Source organism: Drosophila sechellia, chromosome 3R, assembly GCF_004382195.2.
Source record: "Drosophila sechellia strain sech25 chromosome 3R, ASM438219v1, whole genome shotgun sequence".
Taxonomy (NCBI): Eukaryota; Metazoa; Arthropoda; class Insecta; order Diptera; family Drosophilidae; genus Drosophila; species Drosophila sechellia.
The window spans coordinates 27,291,405-27,317,247 of NC_045952.1; the positions used below are offsets into that span (position 1 = coordinate 27,291,405).

At 45.6% G+C, this 25,843-nt stretch overlaps 2 protein-coding genes and 1 long non-coding RNA gene across 4 annotated transcripts; 1 reads left to right on the forward strand and 2 right to left on the reverse strand.

The window, feature by feature from the left end:
* The first annotated feature begins 475 nt into the window (after positions 1 to 475).
* LOC6612616 (dedicator of cytokinesis protein 3) lies at positions 476 to 25,445 on the forward strand. Of its 2 annotated transcripts, none has more exons than XM_032722819.1 (12): positions 476 to 1,190; positions 7,905 to 8,146; positions 8,212 to 8,360; positions 17,762 to 17,891; positions 17,945 to 18,182; positions 18,239 to 19,972; positions 20,031 to 20,851; positions 20,913 to 21,022; positions 21,301 to 21,507; positions 21,569 to 21,743; positions 21,803 to 22,024; positions 22,092 to 25,445. In XM_032722819.1, the coding sequence occupies exons 1-12, from the start codon at positions 1,157 to 1,159 to the stop codon at positions 24,042 to 24,044; spliced, it is 6,015 nt and encodes a 2,004-aa protein (XP_032578710.1). In that variant the 5' UTR covers positions 476 to 1,156; the 3' UTR covers positions 24,045 to 25,445. The 2 variants fall into 2 exon arrangements, with proteins under 2 accessions (XP_032578710.1, XP_032578711.1); XM_032722820.1 differs by having other exon boundaries at positions 17,762 to 17,882.
* LOC116801707 lies at positions 1,983 to 2,666 on the reverse strand. The gene is made up of 3 exons (XR_004362182.1): positions 2,539 to 2,666; positions 2,302 to 2,438; positions 1,983 to 2,194 (listed from the first exon to the last, which is right to left on the reverse strand). It is a non-coding gene; the product is annotated as an uncharacterized LOC116801707 (long non-coding RNA).
* LOC6612617 (innexin inx3) lies at positions 9,165 to 14,206 on the reverse strand. The gene is made up of 6 exons (XM_002037085.2): positions 14,153 to 14,206; positions 12,129 to 12,325; positions 10,754 to 10,962; positions 9,968 to 10,428; positions 9,752 to 9,905; positions 9,165 to 9,681 (listed from the first exon to the last, which is right to left on the reverse strand). Exons 2-6 carry the CDS (start codon positions 12,289 to 12,291, stop codon positions 9,481 to 9,483), a joined length of 1,188 nt encoding a protein of 395 aa, XP_002037121.1. The 5' UTR covers positions 12,292 to 12,325; positions 14,153 to 14,206; the 3' UTR covers positions 9,165 to 9,480.
* Positions 25,446 to 25,843: the final 398 nt, after the last annotated feature.

Below are 25,843 nucleotides of genomic sequence, written 5' to 3' on the forward strand. Positions count from 1 at the left end.
TTTAGTGCTTACATTTAATTTATTAAGACTATATTATTGCAAATTAAAAATATTATTAAACAGGTTGGCAGCGCGATTCTAGCAAGTCCTTCAAAAAGTTGGCAACGCAATTTTGGTGGCTATCTCGGATAAGTAAAATAATATGCACACCGTTAATATAAAAGAAAAAAGTTATAAAAAATGGAATAGAGTAAATGAGGCCAAATCAGACCAGCTTTAGAGACGGCATATTAAGACGGACTTATTATTGGTTTTTTATGTTAAATTATTGATGACATTGAATGATTGTGACTCAAAAACTGTAACTGCGAAATGGTTCGAGTCTTAGCTATACCATAAATACTGGTGTGACCGCTATAATGAAAATTCTCCCCAATTATATAAAGTAAGCTTATCCATCGCTTAGCAACTGGCCACACTGCATCGTATATAAGCCGACGAATCCCGAATTTTGTTGTTGTTCTTCAAACAGCTGAGCGGCGGACGGATATTTGTTGTTGATGCGCCCGGGAAGCAGCGCAGCGGAGAACGCGAAAAATAATAAAACGCAAAAAATTGCAAAAATTAAACGTGTCGCGAGTGCAGCTGCAAACAACAGTAATAATTCGCGGAGCCAAGGGACAAGCAATTTAAATTGCGCACAGTGTAGAAATCCAATTGGAAGTTCGGAGTCCCAAATTCGTATTGATTTTCTTGTTTGTGTGTGCGCGGGTCCGTGAAAAAGGCAACAAAAGCAAAGCCACCACTTCCAGACTTCCCAATCAGCCACTTCCTTTTCTTCCACCTAGCGGTAATCATTGCCAATTGGAACCGCGATCGTTGCCTTCCAGCGACAACAAAAACAGCAATGTAGCAAGTGTATTTGCTGCTTGTAGTTGTAGTTATTAAACAAGATAAAGTGAAAGAGAGGGAAATAGACAACAACAAAAGCGAAAGTTTTATTGAGGAGTGCGTAGATGTGTATGTGTGTGTGCATGTGAGCTATTGCGAAAAATTGTTGATAAATATTGGCCGTTATAAATGTGAATTCAAATGCAAATATTCGCCGATTAAAAGGGTGTTTCCGCAAAAATCCGTTGATTAATTATAAATGCAGGGAGTGGCCGGCTAAGTTGGATTTTTTCGGCTAAACTTGCAGCGGAGCAGCAGCGAAAAAATGTGGATACCTTCGAACAACAAATACGGAGTTGGTGAGTAAATAATAAAAGTGGGCGGTGTGCCACCCACTTTTCTGAGCCACCCAACCACCCCCCGCTGGGCGTCACGTGCGCGGCCTTTGTTTTTATTGCTGCCTTTTGCGGCGATTCACGCGTTTTTCCGCGAAACGCCGGATACCATGCCAACCACCCCCGCTCTTTTCCGAGCGGGGAGGAAAAGCGATTTTTCTACTTATTTTTGTACACAAACTGTTTGTAGCATCATCATCCCCCAGCTCACCGCACCTCCCCCCTTTCCGACCAGCGTGTAGTGTATCTCAAAGAGATTTCCATGTTTCTTGTTGCTGCCGCCGCGCTGCGATTTGATGTGTTTATACACACAGTTTTCCCCGCGCTCAGTTTTCCCGCACAGCGCTCGGCTGTCGCGTTGCCAATTTCCCCCCAGCCCAGGTGTTGCCAATTAAATGCTTTCGTAATTACGAACACCTAGAAAAATGTTTATTTCGCAAGCAAAACATTTATTGTTCCAAGTTCATTTGGTTGATTTTGATTTGACAAGTTTCTCTGATTCTGATCTGAAAGTAATTACATTTTAATTATATTTCCTAGTATGCTAATATAAAACATACTTGGTAGATAGAATATAGAAAGGAGAAAGAAAAGGGAATCTAAACTCCTCATCCATAAGGATGCTTGCTATGGACTTTATTTCGTTACACATTTTACTTGGAATATGTTGCTGTTTTCTCCTGATTAGTTATAAGACATATCTATTATCAAGCTTTTAGCGGAATAAATAAACAGCAAATATATTTTCCCCTGCACTACAGTCTACATTTCAACGGTTACCACTGTGTAACAGGCGTGGAAAATCAAGTTGCGTGTTGTGATAACACACATGCGAACAATACAAGTGTGGATCTTGGGTATTCTTTGGGCAGCACAATGTGCTGGTTTTGGTTTCTCCTCGACTGGGATGCTCCATTATCTCCGCATTCGTCGCACTTCTCGCTTCAATGGCAGCGCTTAACAAATTACTGCGGGGACAGGGCAGGGAAGTAGTCAACAAAATAAAATAAGACAAAATAAAATAAAATAAAAGAGCCAGTGAACGACAACGGATGATTTGCGATGTACTACGTACAGCATCTTCAGTGGCAGACTCTGTGCCAAGTTTTATTCATTGTGCCGCTTCAATGGGTTTTCCTCGCCCAGATAAGCACCAATATTCATTGTTTATGGGTTGCTCTATCCAAGGGTATACGTCCTGTGATGTAAAGCCTATAATGTTCCAATAAAATAAATAATTATTGTTTGATCAGTTTGGCATTCTATATTGTTTTTATCTTGGTGATAAAGGGTATGCAGTATTCGTCATTACCATCCAAGTACTCTTCATTACAGCTCCGTTTTTATGCTCCAGTAGCTCCAGTTCGCCATCAGTCGTGGAGACAGCTATTGGCTGCTGTGCGCTGACATTTGCTCCACATTCAACCCGGCAGAGATTGACATGAGAGCGGTCAGAGTTTACACAAATCAATCAGTCAGTCAGTCATCGGGCAATACAGCGATCCAATGCCCTAACCTTGCACAATGCCCAGCCCCGCCTTCTTGCGCCCACTTTGGACCCACTTCCTTGGTTCCCGGCCCACTGTCCTCCTCCTGTCCTTTCATCTGGGAGCGCCACGTGCTGGCCAACTGCAACTGCTGGGCAATGACTTCATTACCAGCGCACTCTTTGTCCGCAGCCCTTGGTTCTGCACTTCTTCCCCTATAAGTAATTACTGTACCGCTGCTGCTGCACACACAGTCGAACATCAATAACTTGAAAGCTGAAACCGCCATCTGTCACGGGGAGTATATGGCGAATCATCTTTCAAATGTATCAGACTCATGTTTACATTCAGTTTTTGTATATTGAGTTCGGACATGAAACTGAAAGCACTTGGGAAAAATATTTACTATTGCAATGCTTCTTTCATAAACTTAAGGGATAGTTTAATAGAGTCTACATAAGGGAAATAATATATAATACACATATAATCAAAATGGAATTTTGTTGTATGTTGTAAAGCATGGTTAAAATCCCTGTTAGCTGAATTGGCTGAATGGAAATTTATGGTAGCTTTTAATAAGTTTATTAACTTGAGTTTCAAAAGGTTCAATTCATCGAAGTCGGACTGTAGCTGTGCCCTCAATTGCGCAGTGAGTCGCGTGCACAATGGTGACAATTCCGCGTAGCAACCCTCGTAAATCTGGACCTGGCCATGCGGGTCACTCCGTTCGGGAGTTGGCGAACTTAGATTCGAAGCTGAAAGTTTACGCAACTTTTTGCCAAAAAATCTGAATGAATCTGCGGGGATGAAGGGCAGCGGCGGAAAGGGACAGGCCTGCGGCACCGGATGTTGCCGCTCCGACTTTCCGCCTGTCTTTCTGCCTTTTCCAGCGAATTCCGCTGTCGCAGCGGCAATTTCAGTTTCAACTTTAATTTAATATTCATTTTATGCATTTGGCCGCACAAATTTGTGCAGCGCTTCCTTCCTTCAGAATAACACACAACCAACCGCACACACACACACACGAGTGCGCATAAAATTGATTCATTTCCATTGTTTAATATGCTCGGCGGGCGCGCTTCTTTTTCATTTATTTTCCGATTCGAGTGGTGCGTACGGAACACTCGTCCATTTGAGTTGTACTTCCATAATTCGTCTTTAACGATTTATTTATGAATTGCCATTTGCGGGACACACGGCGTATGATTAACAGCCCGCGCGCACGTACACTCGAAATTTATCAGTATAACGCATTTGGGCGCATTATCGGTCACACTGCCTTCCGGATGGATGAATGGATGGAAGGGGTGTCGGTGACCCCGTCCGCGGACTGATTTATGTAAATGCCAGGTCTAGGCAAGGTACCTATCCAGTGATAGGCAACCCCTAACGGAAGTAGCCGCCCCTGCCATCGATAAGCCAGGTGCGATAAGCGGTTAGATGGATGTGAGGTAAATGTACTGAACAAATAGCGAACAAGTTCTTCCTGCCGGCGATTAATGGCCTTTAACAGTTGGCGTTTATTGATGGGCATGAAATGTAAGTTTCCCAAAATGAGCAAACAAATGCGCGCCATGTGGACTCAAAGTGCTATAAGTAATTACATGCGAAAACAAAATGCAAACAGTAACAAAAAACAAACGGGTGTGCAAGCTCTCAATTGAGTGGCATATATGAAATGCATTTAATTACATCGAGAGATACAAAATGCATATAATAAGCAAATATTTCAGGCCCCAACCACACGTACACATATGTATGTATATGTATCTGTGTATCCACATACCCGTTTTTACTCCAACCGACGGCACCAGCTCACAATTGCAATGAAATCCACTTGACAATGGATGGCAGTGCGCTTTGCTTAGCTGGGAGTTCGCCTCACATGCACAGATAGTGCTCCAGCATCCATTCATCCATTTATCCAACTCTATTGTTCAGACAATGCATGTGATAATGACATCTGATTGACATTTGGGTCAAACTTCCTCCTTCGAACAGGTTTCAATCGATTCCGCCAAACAGAAGGCACTTAATAGGACTCGTATTTCAAATATAAAATGATGATACATAATATGAAGTCTTTACAAAATGAGTCACTTGTAAAAATAAAAGTCCATATTACTAATTTGCTATGAAACTTCAAGGTCAGTGAGATGTATCTTTCTATAGCTCTATATCCAAATTTCATGTGATAGTTTTGATGATGATTTTGCTCCATTTCATAACTCGTTTGCTTCAAACGACCACTTTACACTTAAACTGGATTATTTTAAGCAATATTTGTGTGCGAAAGACGCATTAAATCATACAAACTGGGGTCATAAATGTGTCATGGATATTTATTAATACGTTTTTTTGTTTGCCTGAGTTTTGGTGCGCAGTTTCGAGGGTCTAATCCTTGCTCTGGTCATAACTCCCTGGAGTAGCAATAACCCTAAACGATTAGGAGCTAATTTTAGTGGTTTAGGCCAGCCACTTGACCCACATTCCGGTGGTTTCCCCTTCCGCAGCCGGCGAGCGAGTTCCACTTTGTCGGCGACCTCATATTGCTGGCTATAACACAATTAATTAATTAAATTCTTAAGCCTCCCCAGTGGCACACGAGTGCAGAGGCGTTGCAGGGGGGAGGGGTCAAGTGTGAAGAAGATGGGCCCCCTCACGCCCAGCTCATTTAATCCACTTGCAGCTGAGCTGCGACTGCGGTTTGAGTCACACAGCGAGTAGTAGTAGTAGTAGTGCAGCAGGCAGTGCTCTTTCATTTAATTTAAAATTATTTTCCGCCTAGGGAACCCCTGCCACCCGCCAGCCCTCCTCTTCCATTTGCCATGCACTTGCCTTAACGACTTTTTTATTTAAATACGTTTGTTGACATTGCGGACTTGTTGGAGTGGGCATTGTGTCCTCCGTTCCGTTCCGTTCCGCTCCTTCCTTCCCAGCTATCTCCCCCAGCTTTGTCCCTTTGTGACCGGGCACACAAAAGGAGTGATGTAAGCCGAGCCTTTTGGGATATTGCATTCATCGTAAAAGTAATTATGCGGCGCGGCCTACGATGATCCTGCCAATTTCCAGTGGCACTTCAAGTCAACTTTATGAAATTTAATATTAAATTCCCCTAAGCTGGCTAAATGCTCATTAAAACTATGCAATGCACTCGGCGAAAGTGGTTAATTTATGCAGAGGATATAGAAGAGAACATTTAAACGTGCTTTTCTACTACTAGATACATCCCAAAGATTTCATCTTTCTCTATCTTCTTCTTCAGTTGATCTGAATTAAGTTGTTGTAGTACCTTTGGCTTTTAAGATCCTGCATCGACTTCTCTAACCCTTTTCTGCGAGTGTACTTGCGGCGGGTTTTTCCAGTTGGCTTTGAGTTTTAGCTGCTTGCCAAGCCGACGCCTTCCTAATGTGACTGACCTAAATAGTGCAAACGCTTGGCTGGCACTTTGCCTACTGCGTTGTGGAATCCGGGATGTGTGAGAACGTACACTCAGCAAAAATGCGGATTCTACCCGCAAACGAACTTATGGAGGAGCTTAATATCCTTTCAATAAAGGAAGCATACTGCTGTCTTTATTATTTTAAAAGTCTTCATATATGGAGCTTCTTGCTTGAAGTTTTTATCTCATACTTGATATTTCTATAAACTTAAAGCACTGCCATATTTTGCGAGTGCCAAAGTGTGGGTATGTGTGCTCATTTGCTGGAGTGTTTGCCTGCGCCGACTGAAGTGCCAGGAACGGAGGTCTTCAACTGGCATTTTAAATTATAAAATACTTGCTATTTAGCGTCTCCAGAATTCATTTAAATCGGGCTGCCGCATTCGCGTCGAGCAGCTCAAATTGAAGCCAGTTAGAGGCGGTTGTCGAATGCTATAGCTGAAATACTGAAAGCTGAGTGAAGTGGAGTGGAGTTGGGGCAAAGGCAGCAGCAGCAGCAGCCATAAAGCACTCGCAGCAGCAACGGCATCAGCAGCAGCATCTACAGTAGCAGCAGCAACAGCCACAGTAGCAACAACAGGAAGCAGTTTGCCCATTTTCATGGCACTGAAGCATTTCATTTTCATCTCTCCGGCCTCCGCCGAATCCCCCTCCATCCGTCTATCTGTCTGTCTGGGCGTGCGTTTTATTAGCTCCTTTCGTTGATATGCTCATGCCGTGCTCGCTCGTTTGTCTTTCAACAAGGGAGCCCCGCATCCACATATACACCCACATGCACAGCAACAGCCACCCAGCCCCACAGACACCATCACCACCACCACCAGTAGCACCACCATCCACATCCACATCAGCACCACCCTAGCCGATGCAAAAAGCAGAAGCAGCAAAATCAGAAGGCCGGCTTCCTCGGCTTGCGGCGCCTCCCAGACTACAGAGTGTGCCTTGCATTTTTAATTGATACACGGCGAAAAATCGGACATTCCCCGTTCAGAATACAAATGAAATGAAATGATGGGGAAGAAATTTATTGCTAATGCCGAGGTTTACGTTGTAATCCTACAAATCATTGAAGCATGAATATTTATGAATCACACAAATCGTTTTAAAACGACTTCTTTACAATTCCTTTATTTTAAAGGGTTTATTTTAGGATTATATTTTAATTGAACACTGTACTTAGAATATCCCAAAGATTCCACACAGCAGAATATGTTGCTTGGCCTAGTAAATTCCTAGAATAATTTCAATCTAAAGTTGTCAGTGTAATCGTTGCCATAGCCACCACATCCAGCATTGCGGATATATCCCGCAGCTCGCAGAGCCCGGCGATAGAGCTCCGCTTGGCAGTGGGCTCCTTGGCACTTGGGTCTTGCTGAATCCATCCACGAGCCAAAGTGTTCGATTGCCGGCGTGGCCAAGTGCTGCTCATTGTTCCGTGTTCCCGACAAAGAGAGACACCCCCATATACACACTAAGGCTCCATAAAAATACACACATTCGGATGCCTGTATTTTCCTTTCGCAGCCATTTGCCTATTTATAGTTGAAGTATTTATTGTTGCCGGGCCACTCGTGGCATGCTCAAGTGGCCACTCGAGGGGGGGCACTTTAATTGCCACGCCGTCCATCCTGGGGCAATGTCATGGCCAAGAAGTGGCAACGCAACTGGTTGTAATCCAGCCGCTTCTTAGACTGTAGCTTTTCCTGCTCTCATTTTCATTAACACATTTTCCCATTTCTTCGCCAACAGCCATCCACAACTGGCACGGCGATGTCCGGTTCGGCCTGGCACTGGATGTCGGCGATTCCGTGGACATTGTGGAGGAGTGCAAGCACTGGTACCGCGGCTCCTGCCCCCGAAAGTCCCGGGCAGTGGGTCTCTTCCCCAAGACCTACATACATATCAAGGACCTCTCGAAAATCGATCCTGTGGTCGCCGAATGCACGCAGGTCCTGCGCGAATGGTCGGAGATCTGGAAGCGTCTCTATGTGGTAAGTGGTTATAGTTACAACTACTTGGTTCAATTGATAAACTTCCCATTCCCAATCTTTTTCAGGATCGCGAAGCGTACAAGTTCCAAACCCTGCGCAAAGTTATGTTTTCCATATTGGAAAGTCGAAGGGAACTCCTTAGTGCCACCATGACCCAGGATCAAACACTTGAGCTTCAGATGGTTGTGGTTTCCAAGATAGATTGGGGCAATCGGTAAGTGATATAGAGATATTGGGAGCTAATGAAAACACCCATAGCTTATTGAAGATCGGCTTTCGTGGATTCGCGTTTCATGTAAAGAAACTTAAAGTGGTTCTGGAGGGTTTCCCTTTATTTATATAAAGGTTTTTAAGTACTCTCAACAAATGCGTCGTACTCTAGTTCTAAATCGCAGCTTTTTTCAGAAACAATGGAAAATCTGACCTTCGGGATTGAGAAATCCAAAACCACAATCGCTTCCCGCCCACTGATAACTACTGGGTTTAGCTGAAATTGTATATAGAATATTTATTACAACTTTAAACTTAGATAGCTTGGGTTCTCTTTTGCTTTATGTAAAATGTGTTCTTTTCTAGCAATAATCACAATAATTTTGTTATAAACAAAATTGCTTAAAATTACGATATATCTGTAGACTAAATGTTAGGACAAAAATAGCGGGAGCATTGTGTATACTCGTTTAAATATTCATAATCATATTCCTCGTCGTACTGTACCATTCGATTACTACAATTTTATATAGATCAACGTTTCGTGAGCGTGCGTGAGCGGTAAGCAGATATAGCTGCATAGGTATTCCTCGATAAGAACTCTCCAACTGTCCACTATCGAGCTAACTGCTAAACTTAAGTGTATATTTTAAATGGCGCATCATTGTCAACGACCTAACTACGATACCAAGTAGCAAAATCGTTTTTTGGGATATCCTCGATCGTCGTTCAATCATCTTCAACCTACAAATTGCACGGTGGTCTGCCTGTGTCCCTCTCGTTTTTTATGTTTTTTTTTTTGTTTTCATTTTTATTTGATTTATTGTTTTGTATCTTCTCACTCTGCGGCTCACCTCGTGTCAATAAGGACTGCACCTGTCTTTCGCTTGCCTAGGACCAAATTCAAAGATTGTTTCCTTATAATTTTGCTAAATATATTTCGCACAGAACATTACTGAGTTGGATCTCCGAAAGTGCAATTGCTGATTCGTTCTCTTGCAGTCTTAGTGGTAGAAATGGAAATGTCCAACCTCATGACACACAACTCTCTCTATCTCCCCCCTACAAATATTATTGAGAAATCATTGAAATCATTGTTTTGAAGCCAATCCCTGGCCACGGGCTCATGTCTCCGTCTCCTTGCCGCCGCCGAAGGTCTCCACGGGCGGATAAATCGGATGGCTGATGGGGTTCATTTCCAGGGTCGATGGTGCGGATGGTGTTCGGGATGCTCCTAGCAGACCGCAGAGCTGCTGCAGCATGTCACTGTAGGATCTTGTGCTGAGGTTCTGGCTTAGGAAGTGCAAGATCAGGAAGTCACCAATCTGATGAGAAAACCAAAAACGGATTAATATGGTATACAACTCATGTAGAGTATTTCAGCTGGGCACCCACCTCCAAACGCCTGACGAGTCCGGCGATTTCCTTGCGTTGTCCCGAGCGATAAGAACGCTTGATGATGGTCTCCCGGGTGGTGGGCATCATGATAACCACCAGTGAATAGAGCACAGCCACGCCGGAGATGGTGGCCAAGATGATAAACCAGAACCTATGAAAAGTAACAAGGGTTAAAGATCCCTTCAAAGAGTAACAACCCACTCAACTACTTACCAAATGAAGATGTAGATCTTCTCGTTGAGGATATTTAGTGCCAGCACACAGAGAGTGTCGTGCTTCTGGACCGATCCACTGGGACCGAACTTGTGGAACGTGCACTTGGTGAGCCGGGGAAAGATCTCGATCATGGGATCGAAGCGCTTGTCCTGATCCATGTTGGAGAACTTGAGCACATCCGTGCCGTAGGACATGAAAGCACCGCCCAGAAACTTATCCACCATAAAGATATTCACAATCACGTTGATGAAGTTAAGCAGTTCGCAGAAAAAATATGCGAACGAGTAGCCGTTGTGGGTGTTCAAACTGTTCACGAAGTACTTGAGGATCCGGTCCTGGCGATCCCGCCGATAGTCATCCGGCACACTGACCATGCCGCGCAGTCCATCGGTGATCATGCGGATCTTGCCGTCTTCCATGTTCTTCCAAACCCAGTGGGGCACGTAGAACATGATCCCCTGAAATAATTTACATATTAGTTTGGTCGGAAGCGGGAATTACAATAAATTAAAGAAACCACATTTGTCACGTTTAAAGCGAACAGCATGTGATAGGCCACAGTCATACTAAGACTTCAATTAAGTTCACTTTATCAGACAAGATGGAACTTTTCGTATGGCAAGATTGCTCATCATCATGTAAATTGGGAAAAAAAGCGTGGGGAATTATTCAATTAAATACTGCTCCTATGGATTTCAAAATAAATCCACAGCGATGTAAACAATTCAAATTGTAAATCCTTCCCAAGTACTTCTTACAAATATTACTTCGAGCTTCACTCACCTGGAAGAATAGCACGAATGGCACCCATTGATAGTAGCTGTGATAGCGCTTCTCGTGGCCGTACTCATTGATCAGTCCCGGACCAGCCACGTCCGTTCCGATTTGCCGATGCTGCTGGCCAGGTATCGTGTACGTGTAGGTGATCCAGCAGAAGGTGTTGATCACGTGCATCGGAATGGCGCCGTCGTTGATGCAACTTATGGGATCGCCTGCAAGCGCAGAGATAGAGAAAATTTTTTTAGTAATGCACTCGACCTCGTCGCAATTCAGATCAAGGGAAACGCAAGCGCATTCCTCGCCAGAAACCTTCTCGCCAGCCGTTCGTCAACGTCAAGTGCCATTAGGGCAATCTCTGGTGGTCTGGTGGAGCTGGCTCCACGGTCCCAATTTGTCGACGCTGTGGGTGCGGTAACGACTATGCTACGGTTACATTTATTATGGCTGCAGACGTGCCATAGGTAAACCTGCAACATTCAGCTGGTTGGACGGACGGACGAACAGATAGACAGCCTTTTTTTGGGTGCGCCCCAACTTTATCGTTCACTGTGACTCCCCCTGCTCCAACTCCTCTCCTTCTCGCTCCTCCCCCTTTTGGACAAACAAAGTGGATACAAATGGGACTGCAGACGAAGGTGGAGCGGGCTGGATGGGGAATTCCCAGAACCAACCGTCAATATTTGACTGTGGTTTTGTCAGTTGTTCACTTTTGGAGCACTTCTTTTAATGCACAAATATTTGGATTGAAGCTGCGATGGCTTCGCGCTGCCTAGATCAGATTGAAGTCTCGTAAAATGGGTTTTAAAGTCAGGAAGTTTTCAATGGAGCATAATTTAAACCACAAAACGTTTGAAAACTATTTGTTGCTAATTCTGATTTTTGATAACGCTAAGCATTTGTTTGTTCATGGCCTTTTGTCTTATCACCCTTTTTCGAATGAAGAGAAATAATTGCTTCGAGTTTAATACAGAGCTCGCTTAAAAGTGCGTGGGAATGTAAAATCATATTAATAACAAGTACCATTATGTAAGACACCATTCACTGAGCCCAGCTGGATCCAGATACATTGATTTTCACGCCAATTTCTGGCGAGGCACAGGCCAGCACCACCACCCGTGGCGACCGAGGAATGAGTCATTCGAATAAATGGCTATAGCTGAAATCCGATGAGCGTGTTGCGGTCAATTTGTGAAAGCTCTGCACGCGTTTATGCCTCCGTTCCGAAGAGCTCGGATTCAAATGGGTCGAATCGTATTTCTTGGAATTTAGTGCTGCATTAGCAGCATTGCAGCAATTGCAAAAGCAAGCTGACGAACTGGGCTACTCAAGTGCTAAACACTTGCATAGCTGCACTAATTTTCAGTAGGTGCTAACTCACCGATCAGATTGTTTGCGGTGACGATGATGCAACAGGTGAACAGAATGGCCGTCGTGATCCTGTAGTGGCAGCGGAAAACCATGTTGTCGATGACCGCCTTGTCCAGCAGATAGCGTATCTTGATGAAGCCGGACACAGCCGAGACCATGCCAAAGACCGCCATGTTGATGGTTGGTGTGCTGCTGCAACGAAGCTAACTGCAAGTGGAGAAGAGAGCATTAATGAGATGAGCAGCGGCGCACTGTGAGAAATGGGCATAGAGTTCCTAATTGCGCTAAATTATTAACAATGCGTTTATTGATTCAAATCTGTGTTGCTTTTCTATTGTTAGGATATCGGATTGGGAGCAAGTTATCTTTTGTGGAGTGCATTGCAATCTGCCTTATTTCTTGTGCCACACTTTATTGTGCTCTGTGTGTTTGCCTTGTGCGTTATCTAGGACAGATATGACATATTCCAAATTATTTCACCACCCTGCCTCACATACACGACCATACTTCCTCCCCACTACTCCCAATCTGAGCTCCAGTGCCAGTCCATGTTCACTTGCCATACTATAGCATACCAAACTATTCCATCGCTTGTCGGGGGCTCTCGGCGTTATCGTCGACAAGCCGCACTTACAATTAAGTAAGTGCTTGGGCAGTGCCGGAATTGTTTGTCGGGAGCATAGCTATTTCTCTTTCTAACTAAATAATGCGAGTATGTTGTGCAATCTAATCTAATCTGCGCTAAGCTCCAGGTCCAGGTTGAATGCCCTGCCCGCGCCTGGTACCCCCGTGCGGTCCCCAAAAGTACTAGATAGCTAACAAGTTCATCTCAAGAACTCGGCTCTCAGAACCGGTACAGCTTTTTGTCAACCCACGCATAAATTTCACTTTGTCTCCATGCCCACAGAGACCGAAATCCCAAGGGGTTTTGTTTTCTTTTCCCACTTTTTGGACTTTTGTATGTGCTTTTTGGGTTTCGAGTTGGGTTTTTCGATTTCGGCTCGCCGTGGATCAGGTTCTGGTTGGCTTTCTTCTCGGCTCTTTTGTTTATATGCAAATTTTTTTGTGTTTCGGGCTATTGTGTGTTTTATGTGTGTGTTTTGGCTGTATTTCATTTCGGCACGACAGATCGCATCGTATATAACTCCGAATCCGAATCGGAATCGGAATCCGTAACTCCGAGAGCGAAACGCACACAGCAACACTGCGCCGCACGCAGGGCGCATAGAGTCGTCTCTGTCGCACGCATGCGAGCGGCAATTAAAGTCGCAAAGTATCTGTATCTGCGCAACGGCAGCTACTCCTTTTAAATGCATCAGCTTCTGCACTGAACATTCAATCTTACCACGCACACAGCGCCACGAACGGCACTCACACAGATACGCGGAGAGCACTTCATTTCGGGCCAACTTCAATTCTGGCCTTTTTCTTTCAATAACTCTTTTTTCCCTCTTTTTTTTCGAAAAAGACAAAAAAAGAAACTGGTTTTAAGGTATTTTCTTTTTGGAGCGGAGCTGAGCGGTCGCGATCGGATCCGATCGGTTGTTGCCACTGTTCTCTCTCATTTTGTGTCGTTTTCCTTGGTGTTTTGTTTTTTTCTCCTTTTTTCCTGAAGGTGTTGCTACCAAGATTGGCAACAGCAACCTGCCAGTTGGCCAGAACCGAACTGCGACGACCCCTTCGCACACTTAAGTGATTCTTTTGCTCCTGCTGGAGTCGAAGTAGCTCCGCTTTTCAGAGCTCTCCGCTCGCATTTAAATTTATTGCTGCCACTTTGACACTTCGGAAACGGGTTTTCGTTCCCAGTATTTATAATTTCTGTCTGGTTTTTTGGTTGTTTTTTGTTTGTTTTTAACTTTGTTGCAGATGCGAGATTTCTATTATACACAAGTACAAACACACAGATACACTCAGACACAGACAGACTCAGCTGGAATTGCACTCGCAACTGCATTTGTTGGTGGTGTGCGTGCAGCTTGGTGGTTGCTCAGTGGTGCTGAGCTGTGATTTCAGACCACTCAGTGGTGCCCATACCCGTATCCGTATCTCGAAAATGTGCAGCTGCTCTCAGCGGCGTTCAAAAACCTACTAAAAACCAAGTCCCCGAGCTCGAAACCGAACGATCCATTGTATAAGTGCCTCCCGAGCCGAGAGAGAGAGTCGTTCTTGCGATCTGGGTGGTTTTCCTCCCTCTCCGGCGGAACCAGCGATCCCAGCTGGTTCACGCTCCCAGTTCGAAATTACGCTCAAGCTGCATTCGCGCATTGCCTTTTACCTGAGCCGAGAGACCCGGTGTTGTTACCTGTAGAAGTATTTGGTGCTGAGGTGCAGAGGACCCACCCAACCACCTTAGGTAGTTCTCGCTCAGATAGCTCGATTCCCAGATTTTCCCTCGATCTTGAAACGACTTGAACAAGGCCCAATAACATCTGGATTTGAAATCTGTAAATCCATTGATTAGTTTGGTCTCTGGGTTGAGGGGGTAATTTTATACAACTTTATCAGCTAGATATTCCAGATTAGGTTAGGGTAGCTTAAACAAGTCGACGAAGGGCAGACAAAGATTTTGGGTCACAACTGGAACACTCAATAAAAGAGTTAAAGAACAAAAGATATATTTAAGACTTGGGCAGCGTTCAAGAAAACAAAACTGTATATGTACCAAGAGCTTGCTCAAAATCTCTCCTTATTTAAGTGATTTTATTACGTATAGCATTCAATTTTAAAATTATTTCATTACAATTGCAATCTTTATTGAATATAGTACTACAATTAGTTTATACTTCAACAATACTGCACTGGAAAACTTGAAGTCTTTAGTACGTACTTTTAGTTCTTATGCAATCGCTAGACCATGCAATTATTTATCCTTCTATCAATCACTTCTAAATTAATGGGACCTCGTATCCAAACTCAAGTAAGTAAAATTAATGAGGTGGACCCCAAGTGCATTCCAATTAATTCCTCGGAACTTGGAGCTGCCTGTTCGTTTAATTTATCGCTGTTTCCACATCCAGCGAGTCCTCTGACAGCACAGACGCCGCTCTGAAGGGTCCGCCAAGTGGGTCTAAGGAACTATTCGTCGTTATATTCCAGGCCCATATACACGTCGTGGCCGATCGCACACAGATGCGATCTCAGTGTATAGGGTTCCGAAATGAAGATCCATTTGCATGCTGAGAGCTAGACAAGCAACGCCAAACTTGTTGCCAGGCATTCCTCCCATTTCCCTGGGATCTGGGCTCCAAATTCTCCCCCCTTCGAGTTTCAAGTTCCAAGTCCGAAACCTGCAACTCCTTGGCCCGATGGAATGACTCAGCTCGGTGGCTTTGGCCCGCCGCGATCTTCGGTCTTCGCCATAATGAAATGCCATTTCGAAATGGCTGCTGCTGCTGGTGGTGCTGCTGTTTCCATGTCCTGAACCGCTGCGCTCCACTTCGCCTCCCTGCGCGTTGCACTGTTTGTTTATTGAGGGTTCCCGATGCCGGTTACCATGCCCTTATCCCTATGCTCCCTGGCCAGGCCTCTTGCCTGTGGCCTGCCGCCTCTCGCCAGAAATGTATCTGCCAGCTACACCTTTTATAAAGACATTAAATACGAAATATATGGCATGTGTGATTGTGATATGCCGTGTATCTGGGCCGCTGGTGAGACCAAACCCATAGATACAATGCAATCGAACGCGTTGTCGCTATTGCTTTTGTTTGTGGTTGACAGCCCTGCTTATCGAAGTGTAAATAATTAAATTTTTCTGTATCGTCTGGTTCTCCATCTTGTTGTGTCTTCTCGTTTCTCCTCCGCCTTTTTTGTTGTTTTTTTTTTGTTGTGTCATATCTTCATAGATTTCCAACACTTTAGGCGAGGCTTAATTAAAAAAGCATTTGTTAATTTGATAAGCAAAGCAGGGGTTGGCATTTTTGGGGAATACATTTGGCTGCTTCCCTTTCCCTTCACCTGTTGAGCTTTGGGTCAGGCACTTAATTAAAAGCGACTTAAAGTGTTCATTACCAGCAGGGCTACCGTTTGTATTTTTGCGGGTCCCAGGCAGCCGCGCACGCGCTCCTCTCATATTCGTATCCATGAGATACATTTTCGAGTCGCAGTGCTTCATTTGGTCACGTCAACTCAGAGCCACGGCTCCCGGCGTAACAGAGGTGGCTCGAACCCCACACAAACCTATATATCTCTATATGGCCAGAGAGCCAAACATGCCATTCCCCAGAGACCGAGACCCATAGATCTTGTTCTCCGAGGTCTCTACTATAGCACCATTGTTTCTCTACTGGTTCCGGTTCCAAAATGGAGAATCTCTCTGGAAATCCCTCCTCTCTCTCTCTCTCTCTCTCTCTCTCTCTCTCTATCGCTCTTTCTCATTTTGAATTTCACCTGAGCCAGAGCGAAGCCGTTTAGGCCTCGTTAACAGCAAAACGGCTTCTTCGGCTTGTTCTGGAGCTGGAGGTTGGATGGTAAAAGATGCCTGGCTCTCTCGCTGCGTAAGCCAGGTAGAAGGCGCAGCGTAGCCGAGGTAGCAGCATCGTCAACATATTGCCGATGACGTTGGACGTTGGCCACAACCTGGCTGTGAATGTGAACCTGGCCGAAACTCCGCTCCTCCTCTGCTCTCCGCTCCCCACCGCTCTTCTTGCTCCTCTCGCATGCGCCACCGGAATGCCGTGAACCCATTAGCTGGTGTAGTTTTTTGTGTACCTCATCTGGCTGGATCGGCGATCGGCTGTAAGCAGCCGAAATTTATGCGTCATGCGGGCCATGCGATGTGTGTCCAAGATCCGTGGCTGATCATCGCCATCATCATCATGTAAATTCCAATCGGTAGCCACCTTACGAAACAGCAGGCACGTACAGGCCATAGATAGTGTGAAGTTAATGATCGACCCAATCCATTTAGATACGATCTTTGGCAATAGAACTCGATTGATTTTCGATTTGAGCTACTTTCCGAAAGTTGAGTGGAGTCGTGACAGGTTCTGAGGCTGCCTTGGCACTGATTCATTCAATTTGCATGAGTTCTACGAATTACTCACACTCCATGGAACTGGAAAGTCTACTGGTTCTATTGTAACCATTGCATATTAAACACAAACGATACCTACTTTGCAGAAAGGTCTATTGAAATTATTAAGAAATAACATGTAATACACAACAATACAGAAATAGTTAAACCATCTTGAATTCTTTACTTTAAAATGATTATTTAATTTACTCACTTTTATACACTATACCCTCAGAAGCAATGTTTTATGGGATCTCCCTCTTAAAAATTGCCTAAAATAAATCTTCATTCCCTTCGCGGTGTGTTCTATTTTGGGTTTATACCCAGCTGATTAATGATGATCACCCATGATGACTGACCAAATTTGTATTTAATTCTCGGCGCTCCGCACGACTCCGTTAAGCGACAATTAATTACGAATGCGTCAATTTCCTTAAAGCTCTAATGGTTTTCCAAACAACCAGCCTGATTGCATACGAAGGGATCCCCTCGAGCGCCCGCTCCCACGATCCATTAATTGAAATGTGTGTTTTGCACCGGAACGTGACAAAGTGGCAAAGTTGTTTTAGCTTGGTGTTTCCTTCCCTGATATCGCTATCAATCAACCAGCAAATTCTTTCCGATCTTTGCAGCAAACTCGGACTGGACTTGGTGCCCAGAGAGGGACCACTGGCGGTGGATCCACATGGCATTGGCATCGTGAAGCTCTACAATGTCCACGTAAGCAGTGCTGATAACGCCAAGGCCTCCTCGGTAACAATGGTAATGGAATCCAATGGGATTGTTGTTATAACTCTTAATTTGATAACCCACAGAGTCGGGGAACTTTGAGGCGGAAGACGCAGCGCAAGATACTCACCCACCACCTGTACTTTTGCATGCGCGACTTTGGCCACCGGATCGGTGGCGATGATGCGGAGGTCTACTTTTTCCTTTATGATGGCAGTCACATGCGACCGCTATCCGAACGGTTTCTGGTCAAAATCTCCAAGGATGGTTTCTCCAATTACATTGAAAGGTTGCACAGCAACTGCACGGTGTTCACTGACTTGGGTATGGGAGTTATCACATCAATATGTTATGTGATCTAAACCATTTTACATCTTCAGGTGCCGCTGATCTCAATGAGGAACTTTACCTGGTGGCGGTGGTCATGCGCGTGGGCAAGATCATTCAGTCGGACTCAATCAAAAAGATCGAGAAGGGTGGCACGTTGGGTCATGGTCCAACCTTCCGTCGACCATTTGGAGTGGGTGTTCTCTCGCTGGGCGACATTGCACACTTCGATAGCAGTCTGGAGCAGTCCTCCGATGAGCGGGAGTATAGCTTCAAGCTGTTCCAGTGCGAGGAGAAGGACTTTCACCTGCTGCCCGAACTGATTATCAAGAAATCGAGCGGGAAGTACTCGCCCATCCAAACGAGTCAGGGAACTCAGGGAATTGTTGTGTCTTTGAAACTCCTGCACGGTGGTCTGGGTCAGGCGCGGCAGGAGCAGCCGCTGCTCTTCCAGAGCTCTACGATAACCAGGAAGATGGGCTTCCCGGATGTCATCATGCCCGGAGATGTCCGCAACGATCTCTTCCTCAATCTGGAACGCGGTGAATTCGAGCGCGGTGGAAAGAATACGGGGAAGAATATCCTCGTTACGGTTGTGGTGCTCGATGTGGCAGGTAATGTTCTTACCGACTGCCTTTGGGGTGCCTCCGGCATGGAATCCCAGCCGCAGTACCGGTCCATGATCCTGTACCACCAGAATGCTCCCAGTTGGAATGAGATGTTGCGCCTCAGTGTGCCGATCGACAAGTTTTCAACGGCTCATGTGCGGTTTGAGTTCCGGCACTGTTCGACGAGGGATAAGACGGAACCGAAGCTATTCGCCTTCAGCTTTGCCAGACTAATGGACACCGGGGGTGCCACTCTGGGCGACGGCCTGCACGAGTTGTATGTGTACAAGTGCGAGGATCCCGCAAAGCTTCAGGTATCCAACTATCTGCGGTTGCAGTGTAGACCTCGCGATGCACAGGCCAAAATGGATTGTGGCGGTTGCTTCAGTCGCAGTTCCAAAGAAGTGTTCGTCCTGCGTTCCCTGCTCTGCTCTACGAAGCTGACCCAGAACGCTGACCTTCTCTCACTGCTGCAGTGGCGCACATATCCCGAAACGATCCAGGACTCGCTGACGGGAGTCCTTCGGCTCAACGATGAAGAGCTGGTCAAGTTCCTGCAGGACGTGCTGGACGCCCTGTTTGCCATGTTCTCCAATGAGGAGGGTAACAGCACCCAGCACTCGGGCCTGGTCTTCCATGTCCTTGTGAGCATCTTCAGCCTGTTGCAGAGCAACAAGTTCCAACATTTTCGGCCGGTGATGAACGAGTACATCGAGAATCATTTTGCGGCTGCTTTGGTTTACAAAGGACTCATCACCTCAGTGGAGCACATGGCCGTGTTCATGACCAAGGCAGAGCACCCCGACCCATTCCAGAAGTGCTTCGGTTCCCTGGAGTACATATTCAAGTTGCTAATCCAGTCGAGGAAACTGTTTGCCAGGGCAACAGGTGGGCAGTATGAGGACTCGTTCAAGCGGGACCTCCACTCCCTTTTTACGGCCCTCAATGGAATGCTGGCTGTGCCCTCGTACGATGTCATCATCCCCACCCAGGAGGCCCTGCTTAATTCGACGGGAGTGGTCCTGGAGCAATTGAAGGACACACTGCCCGCTCCAGAGTTGGGCATGCTGGCGCGGAATATGTTGGACGCCATTCCCCGGGGAGCTCCCATTCGGTTAATTCAGGCGAAATTGCATGCTGTCAAGGATCTGGTATCTGGGGAGTTGTTCCACGAGGATGGTATGTTACATTAGTGGAGAGTAATGTCCTATTTTCCTAATTAACAACTCAATTTCAGATTCTCGCACTGTGGTTCTCTCGGTGGCCTGCAAGCACCTGCGCATGCATCTCAGTCGCCGCGATGAACTGCGTCTGTGTGCTGAGATTCTCTCGGAGATTCTTAGCCAACTGTACGATTTACAGAAGGAGCAGCGCGACAAGGTGACCAACACCTTACAGCACGACCTGGACTCTCTGTGCAAAAATATACTGGGCATTCTTATCCGTACTATAAGCATAATAATGGAGGGATCCAATGCAGTTCTGCCGCAGTTGGTTGCCTGTCTCTTGGGCTTGCTGCAGCTGCTCGATGAGACCCACTACAAGCGCTACTGGGACGAGCTGAGTCCCAACAAAGATCCGCGGGATCTGAAGGAGTTCCTGAGCAAATCAGTGCTGGTGTACGAGGAACTGTTGACGCAGGACTGGCACGTGTTTCCCAACGATTGGCTGGTAATGAAGCTTGCCGCCAACGATGTGCTGCGCATGTCGCTGGAGGAGTTCGCCAAGCCTCTGGTCTACCGATTCTTGGGACCACAGGCCTTCGATTCGCAGCTCTGGTGGAGCTACTTCAGTCTGGCTGTTGCCTTCTTGACACAGCCCTCCCTGCAGTTGGAGCAATATAGGGAGCCCAAGAGACTGAAGATACTCCACTCGCATGGAGACATGCGGGTGCTTATGGGCTTCCAGATACTCAGCATGTGGTCGCAGCTGGGCGAGCAGAAGCTGCACTTTATTCCATCTATGGTGGGTCCATTCCTGGAGGTCACTTTGGTACCAGAGCCAGCCTTGCGGAAGGCCACACTATCGGTCTTTTACGACATGATGCAGTGCGAGCAGGTGGGTTGCTGGGACTTTATCGTTTTAACCATGGGTATTTAATGTGAATCTGCTCAAGCAGGCTGCTCGTGGTTCGTTCCGCCTGGTGGAGAGCGAACTGATTGACAAGCTGGACCTGCTCATCAGCGAGAACAAGGGCGACGACGAGTACAGGGAGCTGTTCAGCACCATGTAAGTTGCAAAACATGCTTTACGGCAATATGTTGTACATAAATGTTTGTAAATGTCTGTAAATATACATATATGACTCACTTCACACTCATTGCAATCGCCATCCATAAAAAGGGAACATCTCAGCTTGGTGTAAGTTTAACTTAGTGCAATTTTTTCCTTGCCTTAAATGTAGTTCATTTCGCTAGTTCATTTGTTGTATATTTTATTTGTTTGTAAACCTTACCCTTTGGTAGTGTTTAAGGCGTAAAGTAATACCAGTTATTGTGTGCTATTAGTTTGCTGGAGAAAGTCCAAGTGGAGAACCCCAACTGGAAGGAGGCTGGCATCGCTTTCATAGCCTCAGTCACCAGACTTTTGGAGCGCCTTCTGGACTATCGAAGCGTAATGCAGGGCGAGGAAAATCGGGATAAGCGCATGACCTGCACAGTCAATCTCCTTAATTTCTATAAAAACGAAATCAACCGAAAGGAGATGTATCTGAGGTGAGTCTAGGAGCAGCTAATATGTTTTTTCCAGCTTTTAATTTCATTTTTAATCCTGCAGATACATTTACAAGCTGCACAACCTGCATCTGCAGGCAGAGAATTACACAGAGGCTGGCTTCACTCTGAAACTGTATGCCTCCATGCTGAGTTGGGATCGTGAGACCCAGAGCTTTGCCCCCTTCGATAATAGTGGTCAGCCAGAGTGGCAGCGCAAGGAGCGCCTATACCACGAGGTTAACCATCATCCCTACCATACATGGAATGTACACTTAACCTTAATTATGTCTTGCAGATCCTAAAATACTTCGACAAGGGAAAATGCTGGGAAAAGGGCATTCCTCTGTGCAAGGAGCTGGCTCAACTATACGAAACCCGGCGTTTTGACTATAACAAGTTGAGTGAAATACTCATTCAGGAGGCCAAGTTCTTCCAGAATATCCTAACTCAGTTGCGACCGGAACCGGAATACTTCCGGGTGGGATTCTACGGAATGGGTCTGCCACTTTTTGTGCGGGTATGTGAGGAACTTTCGAAATCTCGTTTATTAAATCTACTTATGGTTATACATTTTAAAACTTTAGAACAAGCAATTTGTGTATCGTGGACTGGAGTACGAGAGAATTGGAGCCTTCACACAGCGTCTGCAAACGGAGTTTCCTAGTGCTCAGATCCTGGGCAACAACAGTCCGCCGGACAACGCCATTCTGAATGCTCCGGATCAGTACATACAGATCAGCAATGTAAGACCTGTTGGGGATGCACAGGCCTTGAAGACCGCAATGGTTCCAGTGCCGGAGAAAATAGCTCGTTTCTACGAGGTCAACGATGTAACCCGATTCATCTACGATCGCCCCATGTACAAGGGAACAGTTGACAAGGACAATGAGTTCAAGTCGTTGTGGATAGAACGCACCATCCTAGAGATTGCTAGTCCACTGCCAGGAATTCTACGCTGGTATGAGGTCAAACAGAAGACGATGCAGGAGTTAACGCCGGTAGAGTACGCTTGCGAGATTATCAGCAACGCTGGCAAGGAACTGTCCGAGCTGATTGTGCAATATAAGCGCGATCCCAAGAGGAATATTAATCCCTTCTCCATGCGTCTGCAGGGCACAATCGATGCCAATGTCATGGGGGGTATAAGCAAGTACCAGGAGGCTTTCTTCTCCGAGCAGTTCCTCAAATCGCCGCAAGGTGCTGGACAGCAGGGAAATGTGCAGCGGCTGAAGGTACTGATACTGGAGCAGATTCAGATTCTGGAGCAGGCCCTCGAGCTACACGGTCAGCTAGCGCCCAGTGGTGTCCAGCCTCTGCACAATCGTCTTTTAGAACGCTTTTCCCAGCTTAAGCAAAGTTTATCCGGCATGGGCAGACTGAAACGTCAGCACTCCGAGAGCATTGTAAATACTCCCTTGCCACCGTTGCCTACAGAGCAACGAGTAGCCCCGGCGACAGCTTCCTCAAGTTTGAATGCGAATGCCCACTCCAACTATGTATATGACCTTGATGAGATCTACACGAGACCGGGTGACACAGTACGACCCGTGGACCCACTCAGCTCCTACCAAACACTGAGCAAGGAGAGTCTTAGTATTCCTCTGGAGGATACTGCTGCTCCTCCAGTTCCAAATCGTCCTCGCTCGCAGAACTTTATTGGAAACGGATCCATGGACAGCCCGGAGGTTCCGCCGAAACGACAGCCAACATTGAATTCTCCCAATGCTCCTCCGCTGCCTCCGCGGGGTATTACACCGGACAAGAGGGCGTCAAATCCGTTGATATTCAATGACTTCGGCTCCGGAGACGCTGTGGGGCGTCGCCATTCTCAGCAGCAGCAGCATGGCCAGAAGTATTCCGTTGTTGATATTAGCTACGATGATCCAGAAGCAGATCAGCAGCCGCATTCGCTGCCGCCGAACTTCCAAGACGGAAGCGGTGGACACCTAAGCGTCTGCTTTGCCCCGAATGATTTCCGGGACTCCGGCATATCGACGACTAGCTCTAGGGAACTGAACCACATGAATCTTAACAACCTGAGCGAAGACTCATCGTCGATCTCGACCATTACTGTGCAGCATCGGGAACACTGTCGCATCAGCAGCAATGGGAGTTTGGACTATAATGCCGCAGCATCAATGAACATTACACAACGAGAGAGTTCGACGAGTTCGTTTGATGTGGAGGACTTTCCAGTGCCGCCGCCGCCCATTCCGCCCAAATCCTTGGCAGTGTCAAGCAACGGGGTCAACTTTTCACTCGATGAGGCCCACTCACCGCATCCCAGCACACAAGCGAACAACACACAACTCAATCACAGTCAGCACCCAAATCAGAATCATTCCACAAACAGTCACAATCATCCACAGCAGCAGCAGAATGGAGATGGCGATGGTTATAGCACGCTGCAGCACCCGATGAACGGGCTGGGCCTGGCTACCCTTCCACCACCACCTTCTGCTGTTGAAGCGCCAATGCCGGCATCTGCAATAGCCTCATCCTCATCTAGTCATCAGCACGATGGCGGCACTTTTTGAGTTACAATATGTCGCTGCCATCATCCACCCGATCAGCCACATCAGCCACACAAGCCATCCTCATCCACGTCAACGTCGGACAGCACGGCCACGGATACGGCTTCGGAGTCCACGGAATCCAGTTCGTCAACCCATTCGATGACGCCGCCACCGCCTCCCCCACCGCCGCCATCGTCCTTCACTCACTTACACCATCAGATGGCAGCAACAACTCACTACTGCCAGGATTGTCTGTCCTCGCCGTCGCCACCACCCACAATCATCACGGAGCAGGCACAAGTGCATCCCACTCCGGGCTTGACCTCAGCACAGCCCCACATCGAGCACTGCTCGTGTGGATTGAGTTTCTCGGTGGTTCAGGATCAGCAGGAGCAGTTTCCCAGGCTACTTCCCACGAGGTTTTCAACGCTGGAGCGGCAGACCGATGGTTTTCAGGTGGAGCAGGTGTCCGGCTGCCAGCATCATCATCATCACCAACACAGCCCGTTGTATCATCTCCCTCAAAGCAGTCAGGATGCACATGCTCAGACGGATTTTTCCTACGCGCAGCGCTGAAAGATATATCTATAGAACAAGTGAGGGGTCCTGGCGACCCACAGAGAGTGAGATTAAATTTCGCTAAGTTTTTACCATTATTGTTTACTTTTGTTTTTAGAAATGCTCTTAATGGAACTCACGTTCTTTTGAACTTTTTTTACTCTAATTATTTTTGGTGCCAAATTTTTGCTGCAAGTCCAAAGCGCAATATAAACAAATGTTGTAATGATATAGGTTGCATATACAATTTTATTAATTTTAATATTATTTTATTTTATATAATTTTATACGTGGAATCGTTGCTAAAGTTACTAAGAAGAATGTTTAGATAAGAGAATAAAGATGAAATGATTTTTATATTGAAAGAGGATATCAAATACTGAAACCAAAATTCAGAACGCTAATCAAAAACGATCAACGCAAAATATATACACTGAAAAAAAAGCAGGACACCGAGAAATGTGCAATGCAGTTTTTACTTTAACGAATATAGCCATATACACAAAAATAGACATACTATATACGACACTACTACATATTTATATGCGAACGGCAATTAGGAATTTTAAAGTGCTACTAGCTTCATAACGAATCAGATAAGTTTTCCATTTTTGTAAATTTTTAAATAAACATATTTATATAGAGTCTTCATACATGTATGTATCTGAATATACTATAAAACGCGCATTAATCAAAAGCGTTGAACTCGTATTTAAACAACTAATCATAAACTACAACTAGTCAACCACTCGAATAAACATTAATTATTACGAAAGGAAATATAAACATATTGTCTATAAATGCATGGCGCCAATATAAGAATTTACTAAAGAATTTAATAAAGTATAACAAGTAAATTGAAAAGTTTAGTATCTTCTAATATTTTAAAACGTGGGTTTTAATTTAGCCAGAGCTGCCAACTTGGGCCACCTGACGGAAAGGCAAAAGGCACGCCACCTGGCGGTGATATTTCCAAGGGCACTTACATATTCAAATTAAAAAACGTTACGAGTACTTTTCATTTGCTCATTAAATACACTTTTAATGTTTATTAACCTCTCAGAAAATCATTTTACATTATTCGTATAATTGTCACTTATGTTTAGCAGCAACTTTAAACTTAAAGCATTGAGACTGCCTATAATTATTGCTTTGTTTGTTTGAATTCGTTTATTAGCTTACGTCTCTCTTGTTAGATTTGCTCTCTTTATCGCCTTTCTTCGAGTGGGTGGTGTAAATTATTGACACTACTAAAACGCATT